Source organism: Staurois parvus, unplaced genomic scaffold (assembly GCF_062004578.1).
Source record: "Staurois parvus isolate SC_StPar_1 unplaced genomic scaffold, SC_StPar_1.0 ptg000234l, whole genome shotgun sequence".
In the NCBI taxonomy this organism is placed as follows: domain Eukaryota; kingdom Metazoa; phylum Chordata; class Amphibia; order Anura; family Ranidae; genus Staurois; species Staurois parvus.
Window position 1 is genome coordinate 2,473,960 of NW_028318030.1, and position 21,925 is coordinate 2,495,884.

The 21,925-nt window shown below is 43.0% G+C and overlaps 1 protein-coding gene across 2 annotated transcripts in view; it reads right to left on the reverse strand.

Moving 5' to 3' along the window:
* ERCC6 (ERCC excision repair 6, chromatin remodeling factor) overlaps positions 1-21,925 on the reverse strand; it is a 147,751-nt gene that overhangs the window by 118,115 nt on the left and 7,711 nt on the right. For both annotated transcript variants that reach the window (XM_089680011.1, XM_089680012.1), the window contains exons 4-7: positions 13,726-13,834; positions 12,657-13,335; positions 12,446-12,571; positions 2,026-2,184 (exon numbers count right to left, since the gene is read on the reverse strand). In XM_089680011.1, the coding sequence (XP_089536137.1) occupies positions 2,026-2,184; positions 12,446-12,571; positions 12,657-13,335; positions 13,726-13,834 (1,073 nt within the window). The remainder of the gene's footprint in view (positions 1-2,025; positions 2,185-12,445; positions 12,572-12,656; positions 13,336-13,725; positions 13,835-21,925) is intronic.

A 21,925-nucleotide genomic window follows, 5' to 3' on the forward strand; every position in this document is an offset into this window, starting at 1 on the left:
GAGACTCGCTGTTATACACGTATTATGAAGAGAGGAGGTTCGTTGACCATTCTTAAAGCAATACATTGTGATATTAATGTGAGTATACAATACATGCTATTTTTAATAAACTATTAACGAACCAAGTATCCTTAGCTATTGTGATGCATCAAAAAAAAAAAAATCTGGCAATATGTCATCAAGTGGGTATTATCCTTAGACTGGGAAAACTGTCCTCCACGGAGCAAGAGAGCAACAGTGAGTATGATTATATGGCTGCTGTTGTTCATTTTATATAATTATTGTAATATATCCTAAAGCAACATACCAAAACGGAAATTTTCTGTTCATCACTTCCCACTAGAAAAGCAATACTTCCATGGGCATTGAAGCCTTTTCAATGATTCATAAACACGTCATAAACATTACAGGAGAATGACTTCATTCTTCATAAGCAACACACGTGTAAACGAGTTCTAAAACCAGTACAGCCGGACAAGGCTGTACACATTCTAAAGCTGCAATACTCTGCTTTCTGGCCACAGCTATTTTAATGTGGCTTGCAGAATTTGGCAGATGGCACCACCTGCCAAACTCACCCATAGAGGTCAATGGGAGCACAAGCCAAATGCTTACAGTGCAGTACACAATCCTCCTTGGGATTTAAACACACACACACACACACACACACACACACACACACACACACACACACACACACACACACACACACACACACACACACACACACACACACACACACACACACACACACACACACACACACACACACACACACACACACACACACACACACACACACACACACACACACACCAGCCATTTCTAAGGCTGCTTTCCTACTGATCCGTTTTTCTTCCTTATTTTATGTAAAAAAATATTCCTATGAAACTCTTCATAATGATCTGTTGCAGGTCAAGTGCATTTTTAAAAATCCTGCTTGATGCATTTTTGGTGCAGGTTTGGTGCGGTAAAATAAAAAAAACGCACCAAAAACATACCAAAGCATTGAAATCAATGGCAAACAAGGCAAAAACGCATAAAAAAAATGCACCGTGGTGCGTTTTTGAGTCACGTGACCTTTAAAAAACACACCTCAAATGTGGTAAAAACTGCCCCATCATCCCTTGTGATAGATGGGGCAGTGGTAGGTACTGTTTATTGAGAGATCAGGGGTCTATAAGGACCCTGATCCCTGCTTTGCCTTCCAAAGCATCTGATCAAACAGATCTATTTGATCAAATGCTTTTCTGGCCTATATCAGCCAGTAAACAAAGAACCGAAACTGAAAGTGACGTAACACATATCACTTCCAGCTTCATTCATGGCAGAGGGCGGGGAGTATTGGATGTTCCTCCCTGTCTGCAGTGGTCCCACGCCTCCTGATGGAATGGGAGAGCTCAGGAACAGTGGCAAGCAGGTGCAGAGGAGGGGGTCCCTCTTCCACACCCTGCAAAATTCATTGGGCTTGGATCACTTTTACATAAAAGCCAGTCATCCACTGAAAATTTTGATACCAGAATGCAGCCATGATACTGGTATAACCACCTCCACCGCAGGCTAAATATGTACAGCCGAAGGGCTGGAAGTGGTTAAGAAAAAAAAATTATAATTAAAAAATTTTGAGTGTAAAACATCTCTGCTAGCATACACTGCTGCATTCATCTTTGCTTTCTTTGTCCAAGAGTTTATTTCACTCTGTGTCTGTCTATATTTCTATGGCCAAAAACCTGGTATCTTGGGTATCAAGCAGCTAAGCTGAAAGACATGTACTGAATTGTCAGACACAGATGCACAAGCCAAGAATTCATTACTAGTGTTAGCTCTTTAATTTCCCGTGCCCTGCAACTCCCCTCCTTGTCATTAACTGCCTTTAAAGCACCCCCCACCTTCACTAAACGAATTAAAGGAACTATCTAATTGAAATGCAATGAATAATTCAGCAGGTACGCCCCCTCTCTGTAATAATTCTGATGAAATATTCATGACAGGCTCAGACTGGCAGACTACAGGACAGCCACTTGCCTGTAATCAGAGCCTCGCGTCCTTATCCGGCTGGAGCTTAGGCCTGCCAGAAAAGCAATTATCTGGATCGTTTTGCCCAATCCCATCTCATCTCCCAGAATGCCTCCTGCCTGCTGGCAATGCAGTTCCCAGAGCCACCGAACACCTGTCTGCTGGTACCTGTAGCAAAGAAAAGAACAAATAAAAAAATGATTTAGTAAAGGAAAATATTTATAACAGATATGCAAAGGTTACAGTAACAGGAAGTATTAGGAAGTAAATAGTTTTCGGAACATAAACCCATTATTAAAAAATTTAAAGAGTAACTCCATGTTTTAATTCCCCCCCCCCCCCCCCCCAATATCAGGGGTCACACCTGAGGGACTGCTGTGGCAGCTGACTATTACTGCAATAGTCTGTGCTACTACAGTGACCACCTCTGCTGAGTGGCTGACCAATTGCATATGGGCCAGAGCAGGTCACACACTCCTTGAACGTTTTTCAATGAAAATCAGAGACATTCTTGGATTAGACGAGGTAGAGAGGAAGCATAGCGACATTATGCTTTTCAATTTGTACGATCAGAGAATGCCTTGCACAGGACTACTACATTGATTGTCAACTTTCACAGCAGTCCCTCAGGTATGCATACCAACATGGGTCCAAGCTAAACAATTGCAAGTATTTAATTAAGATAACACATGGAATTCAGCTTTAAAAATACCAAGAATCAAAAAAAAAAAAGTGTACAATTTTTCATCTTAGACCCATGTAAGTATACAAGTACCTACATCTTGAATCTACAAGGGCGACAAGACTAGATGTGAGATTTTGACCAGGACAAAATCCGCTCTACCTCTTGCTGTGCAAGACTTCTCCTCTTTGATGATTATGGACCCATTCATACCAGATGCAGTTGGGTGCATGTTTGACTGCACTCCAACTGCATAGACAGTCCACATTCCAAGTTATCCTATTAGTATAGTTCATACTATTGCAGTGCAGTTAAAATACAGCAAGCTGTATTCTTCTACACTGCAAATGCACACAAATGCATGTAAATAAATAAAAATGCACTGCAATGCAGTGCACATAAAAGCCCAAAGAAGAAAGAAGATGGCGACCTCAAAGAAAATGTAAGCCTAGGAAAAATGCAAATGCATGCAAATATGTGTAAGAAACACGTGTCAAATGCATGTCGCAGCAGATGCAAAAACATGCAGTAAACATGCAGTTTCAGGGGTGAATGGGCCCTTGTGTATGCCACCGCAGTGGCACTGTCTGACTAAATCAGGATTGGATGACCCTCCAGCAAAATGATCTAATACTGCTGAGAGCCACAATAGGGATACTAGAATTAAAAGTGCCTTGAAAAAGTATTCATACCCCTTGAAATTTTCCACAGTTTGTCATGTTACAACCAAAAACGTAAATATATTTTACTGGGATTTTATGTGATAGACCAGGGATCAAAATTTGAAGTCCTGAGCTACTAGCAGGACTTAAAGAGTTACTCGCCCCCAGTTGCCCCACCCAACCCCTAACCTGCCTCGCCCCTAAATAGGCCCTCGCAAATTATCTCATGAAATGGCAGTGTTACATGTTTTATGCAGAATGAAGGAAGGAAATGGAAGGAAGGGAGGGGTGGATGGGAGGGAGAAAGGGAGGGGAGGATGGTAAGGGAAAAAGGGAGGGGAGGATAGGAGGGAGAAAGGGAGGGAGGGAGGCAGACAGAGAGAGAGGGAGGCAGGCAGGCAGAGAGGGAAGGAGGGAGGGAGGCAGAGAGGGAGGGAGAGAGGGAGGGAGGGAGAGAGGGAGGGAGAGAGGGAGGGAGGGAGAGAGGGAGGGAGAGAGAGAGGGAGGGAGAGAGGGAGGGAGGGAGAGAGGGAGGGAGGGAGGGAGGGAGAGAGAGAGGGAGGGAGAGAGAGAGGGGGAGAGAGAGGGAGAGGGAGAGAGGGGGAGAGGGAGAGAGGGGGAGAGGGAGAGAGGGGGAGAGGGAGAGAGGGAGGGAGGGAGGGAGGGAGGGAGAGAGGGAGGGAGGGAGAGAGGGAGGGAGGGAGAGAGGGAGGGAGAGAGGGAGGGAGAGAGAGAGAGAGAGGGGGGGAGGGAGGGAGGGAGGGAGAGGGAGGGAGAGAGGGAGGGAGGCAGAGAGGGAAGGAGGGAGGCAGAGAGGGAAGGAGGGAGGCAGAGATGCAGAGAGGGAAGGAGGGAGGGAGGGAGGCAGAGAGGGAAGGAGGGAGGCAGAGAGGGAGGGAGGGAGGAAGGGAGGCAGAGAGGGAAGGAGGGAGGGAAGGAGGGAGGGAGGGAGGCAGGGAGAGAGGGAGGGAGGCAGGGAGGGAGGGAGGCAGGCAGGCAGAGAGGGAGGGGGGCAGGGAGGGAGGAAGGGAAGCAGGCAGGCAGAGAGGGATGGGTGGGTGTGAGGGAAGGGAGGGGTGGGGTGGAATAAAGGATCGGAGGGAAGGGAGGGGTGGAAGGAAGGATCGGAGGGAAGGGAGGGGTGGAATGAAGGATCGGAGGGAAGGGAGGGGTGGAATGAAGGATCGGAGGGAAGGGAGGGGTGGAAGGAAGGATCGGAGGGAAGGGAGGGGTGGAAGGAAGGATCAGAGGGAAGGGAGGGGTGGAAGGAAGGATCAGAGGGAAGGGAGGGGTGGAAGTTAGAATTGGAGGGAAGGGGGGGTGGGTGATAGGAAGGAGGGGAGGGGAGGAAGGAAGGACGGGAGGGGAAGGAAGGACGGGAGGGGAAGGAAGGACGGACGGGAGGGGAAGGAAGGACGGACGGGAGGGGAAGGAAGGACGGACGGGAGGGGAAGGAAGGACGGACGGGAGGGGAGGAAGGTATGGGTCAAAGGAAGGGAGTGGTGGGAGGAAGGGAGTGGTGAAAGGAAGGAAGGAAGGGAGGGGTGGGTAAAAGGATCGGAGAGAGAAGGAAGGGGTGGGTGAAAGGATCGGAGAGAGAAGGAAGGGGTGGGTGAAAGGGTGAATACAAAATGCACGCCACACTTTTCAGTTATTTGTAAAAAATGTTTAAAACCATTTATCATTTCCTTCCACTTCACAAATATGTGCCACTTTGTGTTGGTCTATCACATAAAATCCCAATAAAATACATTTATGTTTTTGGAAACATGACAAAATGTGTGAAATTTCAAGGGATATAAACACTTTTTCAAGGCACTGTAGTGGGGATACTACTGTGTTCAGCACTCTGAATCCCCTCAAAATGCAAACAAGAGGCAGGGCCACTATTGCCTAGTGCAGGGGCCCCACGGCAAAGTATAGGAACGGTTGATGCACAGGAAAACGGTGGACATGTAGGTCTTTAAGGTCCACAGAAGGGAGGTGTGGAAAGATTTGGTAGAATCTATGTAGAATTTCTTGACCCTAACGAAGACATTCAGAGCACTGAGATCTCGAACAGGGTGAACACCCCTTTTTGGCTTAAACATGGTGAAAAGAGCGGAGTAAAACCCTTGCACCCATTCTGCCACAGGAACTGGTGTAATGACATCTTGATCCAAAAGACCCAGGAGGGTTCAACAGAGACCTTCTAATCTGTGACACAGGAATGTTGAGGGTGAGAAACCCAGGAAGGGGCTGGAAGCAGAACTCCAGTTTGTAGCTTTGGGATACCACCTCTTGCACCTAAGCATTGCAGATGCAAGTTGTCCAAACATCCACACAGGTTTTTTCCACAGGTGTTCCCCTACTCTAGAAAAATGGGTCACATCCTTATGCAGAGGAAGAATTGCTTAAGGATTTGGCAGACCAAGTACCGGGTTTTGCGAGTGGATGAGAAGCCAAAACTTGGAGGGTCTTGACCACAAGGTCAAAGAAGTGGAGGGAAAAAAAAAGAGAGAGGAAGAAGACTTTGCAGTCTAGTCAGAGATGCAAGCCATCTAAACATTCACACTCTTTTCACACAGGTTTTCCCCGATTCTGGAAAACGAGGGCATACTTTTATGCAGAGGAAGGATTTGGTAGGCAGTGCCAGGTCTTGCAGGTGAACGGGAGCCAAACTCGGATATTGACAACAAGATTGAGGGTACCATAACAGATGGGCAATGCTCCAAGCCAGCAATATCAGTCTCCTGGGTTTACACTCTGTGTTTAGGTGCTGGCAGAGGCAGAGCACATCTCGTTGCAAGATACAATACAGCATACAAGTATAGCCACACACTGTATTCAACTCGGGTGTGAAGTATACGAAAGACAGGCTTTAGCTACTCTGACATGTTTTAACCACACTGGGCTTAATCGCAGAAGTCAAGGGAGTGGAAAAACAAAAGGGACAGTTAGAGGGGTACAATGACAAACAATAGCGCACATGAAATTAGCACTTGATCTGTAATATTCAGCAAAGTCCATCAGTTTATATAGTCCATAATGTAACAGTCTTGCAAAGACTTCACAAAGATCCAGGATGACTGAATGAACATTTATTGATTTTGATTGGAATGGTAGAACTCTGTTTCAGTACCACGCTGCTTCGCTCAGCAGAATTCTAGATTAACAATCCTGCAGTCATACAGCATGGGCAGGTTTGACAAAGATGGTGTTGCCTTTGCAATCTGACAGCTCCGGAAGCTGGTGCAGCGTGCCGACACCAGGGCTTAGCAGTTACCATTCTGTGCTGCATGTGACCTCCTGGCTGCTGCAACATTGTGCCTCTGTGGATGTTACTTAGGATGGAGACAGGCTACTTCTATGAAAGTGCCATCTGTTCCAATAAATCTATTCAGCTTTTAATTCCTTCCTGCGCCCTTGTCCATCTTCTATTCTGCTACAGATAGAGAGGGAGAAGACTTCTCAGTCTGTCCCTTAAGCTTTTTCTGTTGACAAAGACGAGTGCTTTTGCCCCAGTAGCCCCCAACAGCTGGTCCAAAGAGAGGCCCATCAAAGGCCACAATCAAAAACACTTTTTACACAACGATTCCACAGTCCAGAATGTTAGCCAAAAGTATCCTAAGCATATGTAACCCAAGACAAAAATTAGGACAGAGGCTTCCAGCAAACCATCACGTTTGATATTTAATGCCATCTGTGATAACAGAGCTCTAGAAAAGGCTTCCATCTGCTTATTGGTTGCATCCTCAAAGACAGGAGGGTTCTCCACTGGAACAAAAAGCACCTTGCTAAGGCTGCACACTGCCAGATCCACAGTGGAAAGGGACCATTTCTGTATAAAATCATCATCAAAAAAGTACAAATGCTTTGAGATAGCAAACAGCTTTAAAAGGATGCTTCCACTCTCCATAGAGAAACAGTTGTAAAAGAAGGGAAAGTCTTGCAACCTTAGAAGTTTTAAATGGTCCAAGGCAGGAAACAGCACAGGCCAATCATCTAGTTTCAGACTAGAGAACGACGCAATAATCAGAATTGAAAAGGTGTCCTTAAATTTTAAAGAAATACCCGTGGATTGCAACTCATCAGGTTTAAGCCATCAGTAAAGGACTGGAGCAACTCAGAATCAACCAGAGTATCTGCCAGGAGTATAAGTATGTCCCAGTGCCATGCCCTTCTGGGCCAGTTCAGTGCAATGCTAATCACTGGGATAATCTCCATCTTGATAATCTGAAGCAGACGAGGGAGAAGCTTTTGAATGGGGGAATGGCATAGATCAGGCTGGACTGAATCCATAGAGTCACCAAAGCCTCCATTACAAAGACCTGAGGGATGCCTTGACCTGGCGATAAACTTTGTCCAGTATGTTGTTGACTCTGGAAGCGGGAAGGTCTAAGTTCAGTGTTGAAGACTAGGTCCAGAAACTCCAAGCATTAAAGTTGGATTCAGTACTAATTTCTTGAAATGTGGGATCTATTTGAATCTGTTTACAGTCTGTATCATCCGCTGGACCTTGATTGACAGTATATAGAATGACTGTTCCTTCAGTAGAAGTTCAGATGTTACAACTATGCGAATACCCTGAGAATGAAGCACAGCTAGGGCAGGGGCAAACACCTTGGTAAAGACATGAAATACCATGGAAAGGTAAACATACAGCCCCTACTACATCCAACCAAAGGAAAACTTCCTGAGTATGTACTAGAACAGGACAGAGATAAGATGGAACAAAGTCCTAGTGAAGGTGAAAAAAAGAAGAAAAAAGAGAAAATTAAAACAGGCTATGACCTTGTCCTTTATATAAAAAAAAAAAAAAAAAAAAAAGAAGAAAGAAGAAAGAAGAAGAAGAAGAAGAAGGCAATTACGCAAAGGCTAGCCAGGGAAAAATACCTATCAAAATTCTGGGGTTTTCCAAAAGAACTGACAGAAACCAAACTGGGACCCCACAAAATCACTTAGAAAAATACAGAAAGAAATAATGCAAGCAACCCACTGTACAAAGACCCCCCTACCAAAGAGTGAGGGGAAGCAACTTCAGAAATTAACCGCTAAGGCCATGCATGATCCTCAAGACCCGAGGCTGTTTCAGACTAAACTAGAAAAGCCAGGTTTCTTCCCACAGGGTAAAGTCTGGGAAGGAAGCAAGCCAAGAAGCATCGAAAAGTGAAGAGAGCCATTAATAGATGTAATTTCTATAGCCTTGAGAGCATAGATCAGGATAAAAGAAACTCTGGGATTCATCAGAACATCCACTGCGAAAGCTAAGGGATCCCTTGGACTGGAGAAAATCCAGCGCACTTTGTGACTGAACCTGGAAGTTGGGAGAACACAATCTCAACTGTAATAGAGGTTCTAAACACCAGTTTGAGGACCAGTCTCTGGAATACAGACATTGAAGTCCATCCTCCAAGTTTCTATACCAGGGATGAGTACACTTGTCAGAGCTGGAGTGGGAATTACCACACAGGTCAGAAGCAGATCTTCTTCCCTGTAACTTAATAGGAATCAGATTATCTCTAGATGGTGGATACAAGCCACTTCTGTATTACAGTCCAAAGGAATCTGCAGATGGGGGATCTAGCTTTAAAAGGGGCAACCAAAATATGCTTAATTCTGGAGCATTGATCAGCACATCAATTTTCTTCAACAACCATGTCCTTTATAGCAAGTGGGTACCTAGGACTCCATCCGAGCCTGTTAGGCAGACGACTGTTAACACCTACCCAACCAGAGGAATATTTTTTTTTATTTTTTTAAAGTCCAGTATCGAACACCAGGACAAACCTGGTCCTGACAGATAGGTAAATAGGACTATCCAGAGACTGCACCCTCACATTCCATGGTGCCAGAATAATGAAGGCCAATGGTCTGAAATGAGAACAAGGATCCGACTACATCAGAGGATCCCCAATAATACCAAGACCCTTATGCCGAACGCCAAGGTAAGTTAGCTCCTGGACACTGGGAGTAAGGAACCTGGGTCTTTTTCAGGGGAAAAAAAAAAAACTCAACAGGGTTGAGACTAGGATCAGGCTCAGATACCTCCAATCAATGAGAGGGTTCCAGCAATGAGTTCTAAAGGTTTAGGTATCTCCCTGATCTGTCAAAGCAGAGCACAATCAGGATCTAGTTCCTTGGAAAGACCTAAGGTGCAGTGAACAGGCCCAAGGAAGGGTCACAAATACAGTAATAAAAGGCAGCAAGTTTCCAGCAAGAAAAAAAAAAAAAAAAAAAAAATGTAGGAACCATAGGAGCACTGGGAAAATGGGGACATGCAGTAGGCATTCTGTGAGTTCCTCACCGGTTGGAAGCACTGACCGACCTGTCAGTTGCAATGCAGAACAGTTTACCCGATGGAAGGTTAGATGCCCACTCTACCAATATCCCAGGGAAAAGTAGCTGTGTACACGACCAAGGTACCTGAGGCTGTTCCACAATAGCGTGCGAGTCAGCAACAACTAATTGCATATAAGCAAGATGAACAGAACGAGACAGTGGTGGGTGGAAAAGCAGATATTCGTTACCCCTAAGGATAAGAAGGCGTTACATCCCCTAATTGGTTCATTAAGCATATGCAGAGAAAAATCACTGGACCACAGTCCATGGACTTTATGGGCACCACACCAAATTTTTCATAAAAAAAGTATACAATCTTTATTTAGGCACACTTAAAACAACATTAAAACCTAATTAAAATACAACACAAAGTAACATCTTGTACCATTATGTCGATTAGGGTGGTAGCCCCACACTATAGAGAAGGTTCGCAGTACCATAGTTACAGGTATATAGGTACAGTGGGGCAAAAAAGTATTTAGTCAGCCTCCAATTGTGCAAGTTTTCCCACTTAAAAAGATGAGAGAGGCCTGTAATTGGCATCATAGCTAGACCTCAACTATGAGAGACAAAATGAGAAAAAAAATCCAGACAATCACATTGGCTGATTTGGAAAGAATTTATTTGCAAATTATGGTGGAAAATAAGTATTTGGTCACCTACAAGCAAGCAAGATTTCTGGCTCTCATAGACCTGTACCTTCTTCTTTAAGAGGCTCCTCTGTCCTGCACTCATTACCTGTATCAATGGCACCTGTTTGAACTTGTTATCAGTATAAAAGATACCTGTCCACAACCTCAAACAGTCACACTCCAAACTCCCCTATGGTGAAGACCAAAGAGCTGTCGAAGGACACCAGAAACAAAATTGTAGACCTGCACCAGGCTGGGAAAACTGAATCTGCAATAGGCAAGCAGCTTGGTGTGAACAAATCAACTGTGGGAGCAATAATTAGAAAATGGAAGACATACAAGACCACTGATAATCTCCCTCGATTTGGGGCTCTACCCAAGATCTCACCCTGTGGGGTCAAAATGATCACAAGAACGGTGAGCAAAAATCCCAGGACCACACAGGGAGACATAGTGAATGACCTGCAGAGAGCTGGGACCAACGTAACAAAGGCTATCATCAGTAACACACTACGCCGCCAGGGACTCAGATCCTGCAGTGCCAGACGTGTCCCCCTGCTTAAGCCAGTACATGTCCGGGCCTGTCTGAAGTTTGCTAGAGAGCATTTGGATGATCCAGAAGAGGATTGGGAGAATGTCATATGGTCAGATGAAACCAAAATAGAACTGTTTGGTAGAAACACAACTCGTCGTGTTTGGAGGAGAGAATGCTGAGTTGCATCCAAAGAACACCATACCTACTGTGAAGCATGGGGGTGGCAACATCATGCTTTGGGGCTGTTTCTCCACAAAGGGACCAGGACGACTGATCCATGTACAGGACAGAATGAATGGGGCCATATATCGTGAGATTTTGAGTGCAAACATCCTTCCATCAGCAAGGGCATTGAAGATTAAACGAGTCTTCCAACATGACAATGAACCCAAACATGCCGCCCGGGCAATGAAGGAGTGGCTTCGTAAGAAGCATTTCAAGGTCCTGGAGTGGCCTAGCCAGTCTCCAGATCTCAACCCCATAGAAAACCTTTGGAGGGAGTTGAAAGTCTGTGTTGCCCAGCGACAGCCCCAAAACATCACTGCTCTAGAGGAGATCTGCATGGAGGAATGGGCCAACATACCAGCAATAGTGTGTGCCAACCTTGTGAAGACTTACAGGAAACATTTGACCTCTGTCATTGCCAACAAAGGATATATAACAAAGTATTGAGATGAATTTTTGATATTGACCAAATACTTATTTTCCACCATAATTTGCAAATAAATTCTTTCCAAATCAGCCAATGTGATTGTCTGGATTTTTTTTCTCATATTGTCTCTCATAGTTGAGGTCTACCTATGATGCCAATTACAGGCCTCTCTCATCTTTTTAAGTGGGAGAACTTGCACAATTGGTGGCTGACTAAATACTTTTTTGTCCCACTGTATATATTAATCATCCTCCAGTTGGCATATATAAAATGGGGTGCCACCATCCATATACGTGTTTTGTGTAGCTATTCTGCTTCTTCAGAAGGTGCATATGCACAGTAAACCAGGACCTACACAGCGCTATGATTGCCTCTAGTGGTTAGCTGGCAAATGAACGTGAGTAAAAATGACTTCAAGTAGGCAAATAAAAATGTGTGCTTAAAGCGATGCTGATGAACATGGCTGCAACGCATATTTATTCTGGTGCAGTCAGCAATTCATTAGACCCCATGAGAATGGAACACAGCACACTGGGCCAAGGGAAGAGCTGTAGCCTGGACTTACAACAGCAGGTGATATTATTCCAGGAGCAAGAGGTTAGGGACAAGCCTTATTCTGGCTGCAGCCTCCTCGATGGGCATAATCCCAAAAGGGTCTTTAAGGCTGCTGGCAGACCATGGACCTGGACCTGTATAGCACCCTGCACCAACATGAAGGCTTGGCTTGCTGGGATTAGGAGGGGTTTTACAGATGTCCCTGCAGCTTTCTTTTTTGCTAGTGTCCAGTTACTTGAAGGTATCTGTATATAAACCAGGGTTAAAGACTTAAGATCTGATGTTCTAAAAACTATACAACTAAGAAATAAATTTGTATTAGTACGTTTCTTCTTTATAACAGGAATGCATGTACATGTACAAGACAACCAAAATAGGAGAGATAAGTACTTGTACAACTTCTTCCACAGAACTCCAGGTATTTGAAAACCTTCATCAAACTCCACATCACTGTCCTCTGACTCATCAGCTGTTATACGCTGCTCTGCCTCTTTAGATAGCTGCTTTTGCCACTGTCTGAAAAGAAAACGTAAACGAAATAAGAAGAAATCGGGACTCCCTCAAACAAAATCCATTGCATACACATTAAAGGTTGACTTACCGAAGTCGATGCTTGTAGTACTTGAAATTTCCATCATCTCTACACCGTCTATCCTTTCCCCTGTTGGTCTCTTCTTCATCAGAACTTGGAAGAAACTCTGGATCTAAAACTGGATGCGGAAGTCTTTTGGTAATTGCTTTCCGAGGCAGAGGTTTCAACTCGTAATCAGAGCCTGGGCTATCCTGCACCCATTCCTCATCATCCTCATCAAAGCTCTCCTCTTTAATCTCAGATGTGCAAACAGATCCCTCACTATCATCTCCTTGGCTATCTCCTTCAGGGATATAACGTTTTTTACGCAGAACTCCTGTCCTGAATTGAGTCTGAAAAGCTTTTTTCTGCAATTTCCTAATCTTCTTTTTCAATCTCTTCTCAGCATTTGGAATGCTAATATGTTTATTTGCTTTATTTACTTTTGTGGGGTCTTCTTGTACTACTGGTTTCTTTTTCTCTTTTTTGGGAGTAAATTTACGTTTTCTATGAGCCGCCATCTGTGCTTGATCAGCAAGGTACTTTTCAAAGTCTGAAGCCTCATTGAGCATCAGGCGTCTTGGTTTGCGATCTTCTTTTGGGATAACTTTTGTGCCAAATGGGGTCATCTGTCCAGTACGGATAAGATCTTCCCACTCGCTATCTTGGCAAGGCATCAACATACTACCCAATGAGGTGGTCAACACATCTGGGAAGTAAATATAAAAAGGTGAACACAAGATAGAGGAATAAAAATTAAACCATAAAAGACAACCACAAGAAAACATCAAATAAAAAAAAGCTTGATTATTTAAACTAATTATCAGTGTGACAAGACTAAACCCAGACTGGCAAAAAGGTCAAGTATGACAGCTGGTGGCCTCACAAATGAATTAGCAGTCAAATTCACAAAAATTAATATTTCATTTTTTTTTGTGCAACAATTTATTCTAAATTATTTTTCTTACTCTAAAAGTAAATCCAAAATAATGGCTTTCCCTTTTTTTCTGACACCAAGATGTCTTTTCAAAGCCCCTGTAGTGTAAAGAAAAAAATGGTTTTGCTTAGCCACAGATGGAGATGTCTATAAGAAAATCACCTTCTGTATCGCCTAAACTATCTTGCTCTACATCCATCTCCTCTTGATTCTCTCCCAACACGGCAGCCAGGCGTCTCTGTTTAGCTTTAATCTTCTTCAGTTGCTGATCCTGAAAAATAAAAACAAACACACTCATTATTCAGGTGTTGCGATTTGATGTGTTAGCGCAACCCTATCACCAGACCATTTATTTCTGCAATAATTGTCCCAAAAGATTATATTTGCATTTAAAGTGCATTTTCACTTTTGCAGTTAAGTTTGGGAATCCAAATTTTATTTAAAAATTGTAGGCATGTTTTTACCTGTAAAAGCTTCCCTTGTGTAGACATCCAAACGCCCTAAATGTTTCTGGGTACCGCAATCTTGGATGTGGTAGCAGCAGCCCCAGCAGACTCTGTTTATTTTTACCAACATGCAGTGCAGACTGAAGCCCAAGTCAGGTTACACTGCAGATAAGCAGAGATGCTTTATACATTAAAACAAACCTGGTACCACCCCATCTCACTCACTAAGTATTGCTAAGGACCATTGATGGAACATACAGTCTAACTGGCCAACAGTGAGGCTTACAAGGTAGGTGCAGGGGATCTGGGCACTATTAGCTCAGGAAGCATCTTCATATTACAACACAGATGTATGAATAACCTCGTAATAATTATAAATACAGTTATATATTCTGCCTTAGAAGGGAAGTCTAATTGTTTTTGATCAATTAAAGTTATATTACTTTAAAATGATTTTTTTTTTAAATTATGTATATTAAAAAAATGTTTAAAATCAGGGCGTACATATGGTGTGAAATTCGTAAAACATTATGGAAATAACACAGCTGAGGCTGTATGGCTTAGGATATTCGCTCTCCAATGGATATGGGTATGCCCATTCTAAACAAACTATATTACTAAATCCCTGTGCCAAAGAATCATCTATTTGCACGTGTGTGATACCCCTGCTGCTGATCGAATACCCGTGTACTCAACACAGAATGCCTCAGTTGAAATAAGAAAGAGCATGAGCTCAGGGTATCAACCTCATGACAAAAATACAATCTAAATATATATGATACCAAAAAAAAAAAAGAAAGAAAAAATAAGCAAAATAAATCCGAATATCAAAAATATTTACTGTTGCAAGTGTTCATAAAAGCTCACAATTAGTGGCTTAAAAAAAAGTGGCAATAAAGTGACCAATTCAAATCCTTCTGAAGTGAATCACTCTGCTCCACACACTCCATGCAGGATAGCGCCACTCATCATACTCTTCAGTACGATGATTGGCGCTATCCTCATCTAATGTCTCCCCCATACACACTGAAACTCACCAGATGTCAAGACACAGGAGAATAAATGGGTTTAATAGCACTTGTTTCTATCAACCAGGACCATCTGCCCCACCTGTCATTGCTCCCAGATGTACACAGTGGCCAGCTCATGAAATGGATAAAGAACCATAGACCAGGATCATTGCGCAACTAGTTTATGAAAATCTGTTACCTTGTGTCCACAAATATGTTTAAAATAATACTCACATATTTCGATGCCTGAACTGGCAACCCACAAATTCCATCAATGTAATGTTAGTGAGCAGGCCGCCACTTGTCTGACATCTGGAAGCGGCATGGATTCCACCGGCTGGAAATTACATTATTGCAAGTCATTAATGTGGCTACATAACCCCACCTCAACCTGTTTCACTGTCATCAGCGTCTTCAGGAAGCTGGGGTATTTGTGGCAATCCCTAGCTTCCTGAAGATGCCAGGTGAAACGCGTTCAGGCAGGGTTAAGTGGGTGCCGGCTCAGGCTCCAGAATTTGTAAGGGTTATTTTAACCTTCTTTGTGAATAGGAGATGAGAGCTTTTAATAAACTGGTTGCACAATGATCCTGCTTTGTGGTGCTCTATCTTTTTCATAAGCTAGCCATTATGTACATCCGGAAGAAGTGACAGCCTGGGGGATGACACCACTTTCTCTGTTGCAGTTAAAGTAACGATAAAGCAAGAGTTCTCATATGCTGTTTCAACTGCTGCTGTGAAGACTTACAATGCCCCTTGAGCACTGCCACAGTTTTCTGGAGGCTCATTTCCTTTCCTATTGCATGCACACTTCCAGCTGGGGCTAGAGCTCAATGTCTGTACACTCTGTGCATCAGCACAAACAGTCTAGGATAGCAAGCCACTCCTCTGTGCTTTCATCCTCCTGCCTCCGAATTAAGCAAATTAACAGTACTGGGGACTGCACTGCTCCTCGCTTGTGCAGTGCTTAGTTCAGTATGAGTGCTCCCCAAGCAGAAGTTCTGGAAAGTGGTACTGAAACAGCTGCAGCCGGGGAGTTTGTAAACTAAAAACTGTAAATGTTTGGGCCAAAATATTCAAATAAACCTTACTGGGAAATGCTAGTGGGCTTGTTCATATACAATCACTGAGAACTTAAAAAAAAAATTCCAGGCATCAGCATTTTACACAGGAAGAAGAAATAGAGTGCGCTCTGGTAGAATGGGTCATAGAAGAAAAAGGACTTGTTTTGTCTACGGCCCTATTAGCTTCCGAAATAGCCTTTTTGAACCAGTGAGCAATAGTATTTTTAGATGCCCAACATCTTTTCTTACTACCGGAGTGCAAAATGAAAAGGGTATCTGTCTTTCTAATGCTCTTTGTTAGTTCTAAATATTTTAATACATAAGCTCTCACATCAAGGAGATGGAATTATTCTACTTAACTGTTACATAGTTAGTCAAATTGAAAAAAATTACATTATTCCATCCAGTTCAACTAAAGGACTAGAAAAGGGACAGACAGGACAAAATGGTGAAAAAGAATACCTTAGGTAGGAAACCAGGATTAGTACATAAAACTAAACTGTCAACAAAAATATGGTGAAATAGATCAATTATGGACAGGGCTTGTAATTCACCTAGTCACTAAATGGGCTCTATTTAAGATAGGCATCCTAGGGAATAGATCTAGAACCAGGGAAATCTTGATCAAACCTGGAAGAACAATTGAAAGATCCCAGAGAAACACTTAGATGATGAGGCTCTGTTCCAATCTCCTCCCTAATGGGACAGATGAGTCATTGAAATTTGCTGGCTTGTCAAGGAGGGAAAAATAGAAATAATCCCTGTGTGCCTTTCTCCTCCGCTTTCTTTTAACGAGTTTCTTGGGACCCGGAGAATGGGCCATTTGGCCATGAATTACAAAAATGCATTTGCCAGCACCATTTTCTTCTTGAATGGACAGGCCTATTTTCTTGTCCTCTGTATGGTCTATGAAGGTTTTAAAGGTCAGGCCCAAACAAAGTCTTCAGCAAAAGGTATTCCGCATAGGCAACATTTAGATGCTGGATCTCCTGACCAACACATTACCAAAACGCTGTGCAGGAAGCTGAATCAAGACAACTGATTCACATGTTTGACCGATTCGGGAGAGGCATGTGCCATATATCCTGCTGGTTTGAATAAAAAAGGGAAACAGTTTCAGGATTGGCTGCCTGGGGGTACCCATCTCTAGATGCGACTGCACTTGGGAAAGCCAAAATTCCAGATTTCGCTGAACAAACATGGTTGTCGTTGCTAGCTTTAGATTGGTAACCCTAAATCCCAAGGCCGATTAAAGAATATGCAAGTCCAACATTTAATATATGTGTATACTGTACCATGTACTTGTATGAAAAAGTACAGTATGCTTTTCTATTTGTATTGCTTCCAATGTGTGAAATATCTGGTGTTCCTGCCAGTCCCTCTGCTTTCCTATTAAAAATGACCACACTAAGCACGGGAACACAGTGATCAATTCTCTAGCCATGAGGATCAGCAGAGCTGGGGGTACTACTGAGCAGGGGATTTGCTGAACGAAGATACTAATAAGCTGAGGATCTGCTGAGTGGGGGCACTATTGAGCCAGGGTTCTACTGGGCCCCTTTAAAACAAGAAAATTAACATACACGCAGGGTGTTTTCCAAGGTTCAATAAAGCTTCAAATAAGCATCAAAAACACATCAAAAAAGAATGTTGACGCAGTAGCTGCTTTACACCCCGGTCACATCAAAGCCGATTTTGAAATCGTGCGACTTACAGAGAAGTCACACGATTTCAAAGTCGGGTGACTTGCCGATTTGAGGTGCAATTTGCAAGACATCTGACACAGATGTCTATGCAAATCGCACCAAAAGTATTGCATGCACTACTTTAGAAATCGGTGCAGCTCCGACCAAGTCGGATATTCCCTGGATCAACTTATAAATGTTATATCCAGTTATATTCTGTGTATCTAAGAAAGAGTCCAGACCTTTTTTAAAGAAATCCACTGAGCTGGCCAGAACCAACTTTTGAGGGAGTCTATGCCCCATTTTCACAGCTCTTCCTGTGAAGAAACCTTTCCGTGTTTGGAGATTAAATTTCTTTTCCTCCAGACGTAAAGAGTGCCCCCTTGTCCTCTGTGATGACCTCAAGGTGAATAACTCTACGCCGAGTTCACTATATGAAACACTGATGTATTTATACATGTTGTTCATATCCCCCATTAATCTCCTCTTCTCAAGAGAGAATAAATACAGTTCCTCTAATCTTTCCTCATAGCTGAGCTCCTCCATGCCTCTTATCAGTTTGGTTGCCCTTCTCTGTATTTTCTCCAGTTCCCGAATGTTCTTTTTGTGAATAGGTGCCCAAAACTGAACTGCATATTCCAGAGGAGGTCCTACTGATGATTTGTACAGGGGTAGAATGATCTCTATCTCTCTGGAGTCTATACCTCTTTTAATACAAGAGAGGATTTTGCTCTCTTTAGAAACCGCAGCTTGGCATTGCATGTCATTATTAAGCTTGTGATCTTCCAGAACTCCCAGATCCTTCTCCACCATTGATTCCCCCAGTTTTACGCCCCCTAATATGTATAATGCATGAATATTCTTAGCCCCCAAGTGCATAACCTTACATTTATCAACATTAAACCTCATTTGCCACAAAGTTGCCCAATTAATCAGTGCATTGAGGTCGGCTTGTAAGTTGAAGACATCCTCTAAGGACGTTATTCCACTGCACAGCTTGGTGTCATCTGCAAAGACTGAAATATTTTTAATCCCAGACCCTATATTGTTTATAACATCAAAAGTAAGGGTTCCAACACTGAACCTTGGGGTACACCACTGACAACCCTAGACCATTCAGAGTATGAATCATTACTCACTAGTCTTTGAATACGATCTTTTAGCCAGTTTTCTATCCATTTACATACGGATTTTCCCAAGTCCGTAGACTTTACCTTACACATTAGCCATGAGTGGGGAACTGTGTCAAATTGATTCCAATTACAGGGCCTCAAAAGAGTCCTGTATTGTTATTTTTCGTCACTACCTCCCCAAGCCAGGAGTGGGTAATTTGCGCGCCGGCTGCCTTCCTTGGATGGGGTAGCCATTTCTCAGGCTCCCTCTCCGGAATCAAACCCTGATTCTCCGTTACCTGTGGTCACCATGGTAGGCACATAAAGTACCATCGAAAATTGACAGGGCAGACATCCTAATGTATCGTTGTCGTCATAGGGATGTGCGATCAGCCCGAGGTCATCTAGAGTCACCAAAGCGGCCAGGGCCCTAGGCCCCCAGATGGGTTTTGGTCTGATAAATGCACGCATCCCTGGGGGTCAGCGCTCGTCGGCGTGTATTAGCTCTAGAATTACCACAGTTATCCAAGTAACAGATATAGAGATCAAAGGAACCATAACTGATTTAATGAGCCAGTCGCTCTAATAGCGGACAATAGGGTACGACTTGGCATACGTTTTGCAAGTTGCATGGCATGCACATCGCATGCCAAGTCGCACCCGATGTGACCGGGGTGTTTTTTTTTTTTTTTCCCCATAATGTCTATTAAAGAACTCGGAGCATACAGCGGGTACAAGCATCACATGAGAGCAGAAATGCACACAGTATATGACAAAGTATATGCAACAGATAGTGTATTACGGAACATTATCAGAACATTATAAATGATAAAAGGTAGAGGAAGGCACAACTGGTCTCAGTTCCCCAAGCAGCTTATTGGAGTCGCAACACTGGCAGAAGTATTGATCTGAAGCATCGGTTACCTTATCAAGGCCAATGAAGGGGCAGAAGTGTAGGAAAAGCATAATGGCAGTATTTATGGTGATCGCAGGAAGATGCATATAGAGGCAAATAATGCGTATCCCCTTGTGTTATGTTGTAGAGGTTACTCAAAAGTAGTTGTCAGCGTCTATGTGATAGATAAGGGAAAGAAGAGACAGCACGGTTGGAGAACAAATAAATGAAGCGTTCCTGCAGGTAGGCAATGAATCCGAGGATAATGAAGAGGAAAAATTAAAAAAGGCTCTGAATAAGATAGGGAATAAGTAGTGAGAGAGAAGATGAGAGAAAGAGAAAAAAAAAAAAGGGGCGGGAAGTGGAACTAGGGAGGAAGGGGGAGAAAGGGGGAAAGGGAAGAGGGGGGTTAATAGCAGAAAAAGGGAATAATAGGAAGGGGGGAGGGGAAGGTAGGAGGGCGAATAAGGTACCTTCACTGAAAAACTGTCAGAGGAGAATATGTGCATGTACAAAAAGGAGTCCTCAAAAGAAGCTAAAAGGTGAGCGTATGCAGACATAAATCAATATGAATAACGCTCCCGGGACTGAGGGGTAGAAATATCAGTTGTCCCATATACACTTGTCAGGGAACAAGGAGCTAACAGAGCCCTCAGGGTATGTCAGGGCTTGAGAAGTATTCAAAATCAGTCAGTCAGCCATGCCCGACCGGGGTGTTAATGTGTGTTAAGTCAAAGCAAATGTAAATGAGCTTTAATGGTCTGAAGTGTTCCACTTGGAACTGAGGAAAGGGCACCAGACCCGTACACATGGCCAGAATAGGGTTTCTTGGAAAATAAAAAAAATTTGAAAAAATACAGTCGCTAACAGGCTATACAACAATTTCCCTTCCCTCCCACACCCTATACGGTCAAACCGCAAAAAAACGTTTCACAGTAATTTCCCTCCAGTAGGAAAAAGACAAATATAGTGGAATAGGCCTGGGACCAGACTTTTAAAGTTCTTCCTGTTGTGTTTCCTGATTCTGAATCTGCTCTGTCCTTTGCTGTCCTAAACAGATGACAAGTGAAAAAATTAATTTGGAGAGGACTATGGGAGAGATTCTAAAAGGTACTCTGAGTTAAGGATGGCATACTTGAATTGATAATATTCAAGAGTTTACTGTCACTTTAAAGAAACAATTTTGCAGGTGTGAAACCTCCCTTCCCCTAGCCTGCTGACTGGACACTTAAGGAGCAGTGGACAGATATGGTTATTTCTCTATTCACTTTGCTTTGTCCTCATGTCACCCTGTAAGCACATCTGCATGAAGAACCTGACTAGCTCCTAGTACTGCCCCTCTCTCACCCAGCTTGAGTACTATTATACAGGGGATTACAAGGAGGTTGCCAAAATCAAATTCAGGCTCTTTTAAAATAAAATATATTAAAAGGAGAAGTAGGGGCTTATAGCAGGGAATAGCCAGTTATGAGCCAAGTTTGAGTAACAGAAGGACAAAAGTAAATGTACTGCTATTTCAAACAAATATGGCCCAAAAATATTTGACCATATTTCTCTTAAATTATTTATTAATGCATATAGAGCTGCATTTACTAGTGTTTCAGACTGGCCTCCAGTTTTAGTCTGTTTACATACAGATTATACAAGTCCTACCCATTAGGCTACATTTACATTTAGTCATATGAATATTACTTATCTTATTGCGCATGGTTGTTTTTTTTATAGCACAAAAGTTGCTGTGTAATGGCCAGTAAATATTTGCAAAATTGGCCTATTTTTTCCCAATACCAGCATCTGGCATAAGTCTATGTGTATGTCTTCAGACGCAGATTTTTGGATTTTGTGTTACGGATCTGAACACAGCACATTTTTCTGCACCTGTAGGAATGTCTCCACTGAAAAAACAATGCAGCATTCAGATCAGTATATAAAAAAACGCATGTAAATGCATTTTTTATGGCCATGTGAATGAAGCCTTAATCTAGCAGGATTTATGTATAAAAGGTATGACTGGGAACTTGGGCAATCTCTATACTAGGCAAAAAAAGTAAGTTGGTCAGCATAAACTTGAAAGTGCAGTTAAAACACTGTACACAGCAATGCAGTTTTTAAACATTGTATATAATATTAAAATGACAGCTCCATCCAGAGCT